Source organism: Branchiostoma belcheri, unplaced genomic scaffold (assembly GCF_001625305.1).
Source record: "Branchiostoma belcheri isolate BF01 breed outbred unplaced genomic scaffold, Haploidv18h27 scaffold140, whole genome shotgun sequence".
Lineage (NCBI taxonomy): Eukaryota > Metazoa > Chordata > Leptocardii > Amphioxiformes > Branchiostomatidae > Branchiostoma > Branchiostoma belcheri.
Window position 1 is genome coordinate 224,679 of NW_017802825.1, and position 7,606 is coordinate 232,284.

Genomic DNA, 7,606 nt, shown 5'->3' on the forward strand with positions numbered 1-7,606 from the left:
AATTCTTATCGGGGCCCCGACGGGCCAAAAAATAGCCCGGTAGCCGCAGGGTGCCCCGCGGGGCCACGTCGGGGTCCCGCCCGAAAGTGGTAAAAAACAGCCCGGGAACTACCCGCCAGAGCCCCTTTTCCCAATTGGGACCTTAGCTTTACAGGGATCAAATCTTCAGTGACCACTGTCACCTTCATCAGGGTAATTAATGACCAATCACTTCACAACGTGATCTCGCGAGAGTTACGGTTTACAAACACGTGACCTTATTCACACGAGACTTTACTGATACGTGAGGTAAGAAACTGCCAACACAGATGAACTTTCATGATATATACACAAATGTCTGTTGTAAGACGTTTTTATACAGGAAACTGAGAAAAGTCTGCTTCCATCACATTTACATCACGACTTCCTGTCCAGACGGTCAACTGTCTCTTCACTGAACTACATTCTCCAATTAACAGCATTAATAACCCAAAGATGAATATTCACGCTGTACTTGTCGATTTCATAAGTGCTTTTGACACTATTTACAACGATCAGCTGTTTTGAACTTGGGCGATTTTGGTATCAGGCGACCCTTATGAATATATGCACCAACAGCTACCTAGAAGGTAGGACGCAGAAAGTCAGTTGGGGCCCTTGTATTTAAAGAATCACACCACGCCCAAGCAGGAGTTCCGCAGTGCAGGGTGTTGTCTCCAATACTCAGCCTGTTTTTTTTTTTTTTTTGCTTAAGTCCGTCGATCTCGGTTGGGTTAAATAAGGCAGCCTATGGCATACTATGAGTAGTATTTCATACATGCCTGTAACTTTTGATAGCTTGGTCGCACCACAACTAAACTTCACACAGTTCTAGTACTTGAAACACATTAAATAAAGGTTATTTTGTTTTTACTTCTTCTGAATTTTTGGGTTAAAAATCAACATTTTGGTTAAAATAAGCTGTTTACTTCATCGCTTTATATTTAATTACGCGCAAGCGGTAACAACACCTTTCATCATGATATTTTACAAGTAGAAAGCCAACCCCCTATTCACACGACATTACACGACGTCCCCACCATGTACGATGGAGTGACGCCCACCGAGCCTCATGGGCTAATTTGTTTAACTGTGTGCCAAAAACACGCTACGGATTTGGTGTGCCAAAAACACGCTACTGATTTGGTGTGCCAAAAACACGCTACGGATTTGGTGTGCCAAAAACAAGCTACGGATTTGGTGTGCCAAAAACACGCTACTGATTTGGTGTGCCAAAAACACGCTACGGATTTGGTGTGCCAAAAACACGCTACGGATTTGGTGCGCCAATGCGTCAACATCAGCACATTTGCCACCGAGAGCCGTTATTTTTTTTCAGATTTATCTGACATTAATACGCCCACTTCTTGAGCCAGCCCTGTGTGGGGAGGACTACAAAAACACATTTCCGCCATGTTTAAAGCTTTTCAATATTTCTGTCTGAGGATCATAGGAATACCTTATGACTAGTAGCTTTACTGTCCAGCAGACGTGACACAGAAACATTGAAAACATACCAAAACATTCTTTATGACAGCAACTCTCCACTGAATGATTTTCCCGTACTGACAATCTCTACTGTATGCGGCATGATGGACGCTACACGGTAATATAGAGCCAGACTAAAAGACACGAACTCTCTTTTATCCCTAGCTTTATCACTAAAACTGTATGGCTGCAGCTGATTGTTTGTCTTCATTTGTATTAGTGAGCGTTATCATTAACTCCGATCACTGATGAAGGACAGAGACAAGTGGAAAAGAAGAACCCATTGTCTCTTGTATTGACATCCCTGATGTCCCCATTCAATGTTCATGGGAGCCTGATCTACAGTCCTCCCGGTCTATTAACTTGGGTATTACTAAGAAATATGATCATTAGTACATGATCACTTCTCAGTGAGTTGCTTTTAGCCAAATAATGAAATCGTTTTTTTAAAAAGGTTGCCGCAAATTCTGTATTACTGTAACTCTCAATGTAAATGTTTGCGCACTTCATGTCCAATTTAATTCATCGGCAAGTCAACCCAAAATATATTAGCTGAATCTGAATTCCATTAATAAAATAAGAAAAAGAAATGAGAGTGAGTGCACATGTTGTTGGTGTCTTGCATTAATCACTTTGAATCCTCGACCTGTCAGCTGATTTAGTGTCTGGAATTTACGTTTTGAAGTTGGCAGGACGGACCATCATTTTGGACTTTTTCAGATAGTTCGTATAAGAGCCTCCAAACGGGGCCCAATAGATACCATAGCCACTGTGACCGGTAAAGTCAGAGGGACAGAGGTACGGGCCGTTCAGGGCAGACAAACCACAGGACTTGTACCACCACCCTCCCGTATAGGCATTGCTTACAGCACAGGACTCGGGATTGGTATCACAGTCTACATCCCTAGCACTGAAGGGCTGACCCGAGAGGTGGTAATCAGATATTGAGGACGATGAGCCGAACCCATCCCCTGCGGTCCCACTGTATCCACTAACAGAGAGGTGATAGTTGGAACTACTACTTCCCACCGAGAATGACGAATACCTGGCGTACTTGACAACATTATCCCAATCTTCTAACTGTACATACAACGTATACGTGTGCTGATCGGTCAAACGGTATATGTTCTCCAAACCCAGCCAGTGCTCCCCGTTGGGTGACCCAAACCCGTACTTAAAGGCGTCATAAGGTCGGTTAAAGTCGACAGACCCGTCAAACCTCCTCTGTATGACCGTCCACCCTCCCCCATCTGTGGTCTGATCACAGTATACAGAGATCGGGCTGGACAGACCTACAGGTAGTATTTTGTTAACTCCATCAGATACACCACCGTACCCAGTTTTGGCTGTGTGGATCTCAGAACAGTCGGAAAAGTAATTTTCGGGGCGCGTGCTTACGGCCGATGTAGTCGGGTCGGTGTGACTTGGCTGGCCGTCCACATTGTCTGGCTTCTCGGGCTTACGAGACAGCGATTCTGTAAGAAAACAACACTTGTTCAGGAAATGTCAGTTGTCAGTCACATTTTAAACAGAAAACAAGAAAAGGCCTCTAGTTATAGGCTCAATGGTATTTACTCTTGTTGAGCAATAGTGTACCTATTTAGGTTTTAAAGTTCAGCTTAAGGGACGGCGGCAAACCCTTCCACCTTAACCAAATTAAGGTGAAAACAAAAGTCCGGGGCACTCTGATGAGATATCTGTGGCGTCAAGTGGTTGTGACACGCAGGGTGGCGTAGTGGTAACCCTAAACAGTACACCTGGGGTCCGCGCGGACCCCAGTACTATATATTCTGTAATATCTTTTTTGTTTCTAAAGATTTTTTTCTGGAATTTTAGGTAATTGTTACCCACAAAGTTGTCTCTCAATACAGTGCAGAAAACTCCGTTTCTACCATTTATGAAAAAAAAATTATATCTGATTTTCTTTTGGGGTCCGCGCGGACCCCAGCCGGCTTTCGATCATAATTTATACACTGGCGTTCTTATACATTACCTTATTTCCGTTTTTATATGTTTTATGCACTCATCGTATGTCTACCAAGTTTTCAGAGAATGGTGTGGTAACAGAATTAAATTTTAATAACTTTGGTGTAATTATGACGTCATATGACGTCAGAGCTAATAATATAGTCCGCCATATTGGATTTTGACCAATGACGTCATCAAATTAGCATATTATATGCATATTAAATGATTTAACTTATATTTAATTATGTAAGATGTTATTAATGTTGGAAAAGAAGTGTAATTTAATATAAAACTCGGAAAATTTTTATGTTTAAACCAAAATTACTTCTATTTTCAAAAAAACTACCTGCTAGAAACCCGTTGCCATGGCAACAAAAACATCAACTTACTAGTATTAAACTAATATGAACTTTTCTCCAGAGACATTTTAGGACAGGTCTCCAAATTTGATACTTCTAGCGCAAGCCGTTTAGCCGCTATCTGAGGTCAAAGTTGGGCCTCAAAAGCCCCTTCAGTCTGAAATGGGTTTAAAAATCGGGTATTTCTTCTTGTCTTCTTTTCTTCACCAAAAAATAGAAAAAGTTCAAAATGTTTGATTTTTGTATGTAATGTGGACACAGAGGTTCCCACATCAGTTTGCAAAACAACTGAGCTGGTAGCATGTTGATAATTTCAAAAAACTAGCAAAAAACTGTTCTGGGGTCCGCGCGGACCCCAGGTGTACGGATTAATCAGTCCGGGAAGGTGTACTGTTGAGGGGTAATGTGTTCGACTATGACCCGGGTTCGATCCCGAGTCGTACCCAGGACATGTCTGGACATGCGCCCCGACGTTGTGCCCTTAGGAAAGGCACTTTACACGACTTTCCTCCTTCGACCCAGGTGTCAACGGGTACCTAACGTCTGTTGGGAAAAGTCGATTTGAGGCCACTTGACGCCGAGTGGCAGTCGCACAGGACCTTGCGAAAGTTTCGCAAAAATGTTATATGTGTATTATGTGATTGTTTATTATTATTATTATTATTATTATTATTATTATTATTATTATTATTATTATTATTATTATTATTATTATTATTATTATTATTATTATTATTATTATTATTATTATTATTATTATTATTATTATTATTATTATTATTATTATTATTATTATTATTATTTAGACCTCAAAATAATTCGATTTTGGACCCCCTAGCGGCTTCTTATGGAACTGCAGCTGAATTTCCGGTTTTGATCTCGTGATCTGGATGTGCTATGGTGACGACATTTGGATGGTAGGTAGCTCTTGTGCTGGGGAAGAAGAATGATAGAATGGCTTTCTTTGTTAAAGAGGAATTTGGAGGACCCAGGGTCCTCCACCAATAAAGAAAATATCCCCAGTGAGGATCTAGTAGCTAAATTGACCCCGCACATCCTCCCAACATCATAAATGGATTATAAGCCACGGGGTGTCTGAACCCAACTGCCAGTGGAAACAATGGGAGCAGACGACAGACAGTGATTTGCATATTAACTGACGTTTGAAGTTTTGAAAAATGTTGTATTTTATCTTCACTAGTTTTTCAACAAAACATTGCCATACAAGGAATGACACAGACAATTGCAGCAAACCTAAACACAATCCATGTAACATTTACTTGGCAGTCGTTATACACGATAAGGGCCTACCGTTTCCAATTTGAACAATTCCAGCAGAGATGAGCCTCTGTCAAGCTTCCATGTTTGTTTCAAAAACTTTATCTGTAATCACAAATTGCACGTCTTATCCACAGCCAAACTAGATTTCTATTGATATGATATGGTATGATATGGTATGTTAACAAATATACAATGTAGAAACATGTAGAAACACATTTGGCGGCTTCTTGCATTTTATTTTAGAATCCAAGTCTAAAATGCTGAATAGATGAAGTCCCAGTTTACCAGGATTGGCATCGTACATGCCTGTGTAGTTATTAGTCTATATTCTTGTTGTTTAGTAAAATATTATATGTACTTTTCATGTACATATCCATGTCTCCACAAAATGTTGAAGAGGTGTACTTGGTATACTATCTCAGCCTAGCTCTCCCCATGTGTTCACCACGGCTGCCAGTTGCAGAATGAGCTGTGAGAGCTTACAGTACCCGAATTTATTGGGTGGTTTTATAGTCCAACCTTCCTCTTTAAGATAAGGCTGTCTTTTGATGGAAAATATGATCAACTGATATAATTAATGCAAATGAGGATCCTATTTGCGTAATCAGGAGGAATCATCTTTGTCAGTCATAAAGATTAACATCATTTGGCGAAGGTATGAGATCGTGGGACTCTAGTTAGTATTATCTTATCTTTAATGACGTATGTTAGGTGGTAAAACATACAATTACGTAACTGTTCTTCTTCAAGCTACCGATAGTGATAAAACAAGTTGAATAGCTTAGTTTATTACAATACTGACAGTAAAGGTATTAAATCCTGTCTCCGATTGAAAAAAAAACTAATCTTGATCTAAAAGGATTTTGTGTTGCATTGAGTGCAACAATTCCATTTAGGTCTATTTAGAGTAATTTATAGAAAAAAAAACAAGATCTCCAAAACGACATTAAATTACGATGTTTAGAAACACTAGCCAGACCAATCAGAAATGTTCAAAGATCGTGTGGATAGACTTCTGAGAAGTAGTATCTTTGTTATGCATGCTGTGAACACAATGATTCAAGGTCGTATCAATGGCATTTGTATGGAACACTTGGTTAAATACTATGATGAAAATGGAGCGTTGATAGATGCAGGCCTTGTCCTGTTGGCATTTTTCATACAAAATTTTATTTTTCTTAATAATTTAATCAGGTCATAGACCCTGGAATTTGTTTGCCCTGTGGTGAAGTAGTATCTTCCGCATTCGTTGTGTTTTTATGTTAATGGACTTGTGGGAAGAATGCCTTACCATTCGAAGTGAAGTTTTCATGTGGGGCTGCCGTTTTCCATCCAGACGTTGGTGCTTTTGGAGTTGGATAAGCGACGCCCGGGCTGTTTGCCTTGAAGGAAAAGTAGATTGATTTATTCTTCAAGCTAACCGACCGTTTTGCACTGCAGTCGTCCCTACGTAACATCTGGGGCAGTTCTTTGGCTTTACCTATTTATCACTGGTATTCCAGAGGGATTTAAGGTATGAAGATGGATGTTTTAAAGATGCAAAACTGGTAACATTAGGATAATACAAAAAAGGTAATGTTTATAGTCATCTCTTCCACAATATCTTGGCATACTAATAAGTATCATAATGGAAGTGTATGTGCCGAAATATGTTTCCTTACGAGTGTGTTAAAGGCTTGAAAACAGCTGTCAACCATGCTTGTCTCAACATTCTGGTAGTTTTTGGGTGGCACAACGAACTAAATACGCCTCGTGTGGGCTGCTTTAGCGCTGATTATGAATGTAAGAAATGTGACATAAATGCACTAATATGTTTACATGTGAAGTACATTACAATCAAATAATTTATTTTTTTATTTTTCGTGCATAGATGTTTCATGACGCCCCTTAAAACTTAGGTCTGTGCAACAATATGCGTTGGTATAGCCATTTAAATTAAATTGTATTGTATCTCTAAAACCACCTAGAAATTTGGAATTATGTCGTACGTTGTCATTAGCAAACTAAGACAAAAAACCGTCCTTACACTTCCAGCGAAAGTTAAGATTCGAAATACAAGATTACGAAATAATTTGCCATTGCTTGTACTGTAGACGTTTTGGTCTCTACAGCATAATGCAAACATATGCAAGTACATGTTTGTACATGTTGAAAGTAAAAAGCAGGCTTGAAACATTAATAAAAACACTAAAATATGTTCAAAAGTGGGCAAAATACAGTACGCACCTGTGGACATGTGGAACCCTGATAGCTCGTGTAAAAGATCGCAAGGAAAATGATGGTCGATAACACCAGGTTAGCAGCTGTCACGGCAGCATGTTTAATCCACATCCGTTGACATTTACATACTGAAAAAAGGTCATTATAGCAACATCAAAGCGACATCAGCCCAGCACGTTGGTAGAACATGCTGAGTCTGAGTGAAACCTTTATTGTTTTGTGCATAGCGGTTTAACAAAGCGTCTCGTTTAACCCTACCTAGACCGGGCTTT

General features: G+C 39.8%; 1 protein-coding gene across 1 annotated transcript in view; it reads right to left on the reverse strand.

The window, feature by feature from the left end:
• Positions 1 to 2,178: 2,178 nt before the first annotated feature.
• The window catches only part of LOC109464759 (microfibril-associated glycoprotein 4-like), a 10,258-nt gene continuing 4,830 nt past the window's right edge, over positions 2,179 to 7,606 (reverse strand). Inside the window, exon 6 of the mRNA XM_019761833.1 lies at positions 2,179 to 2,981. Within this exon, the coding sequence (XP_019617392.1) occupies positions 2,179 to 2,981 (803 nt within the window). The remainder of the gene's footprint in view (positions 2,982 to 7,606) is intronic.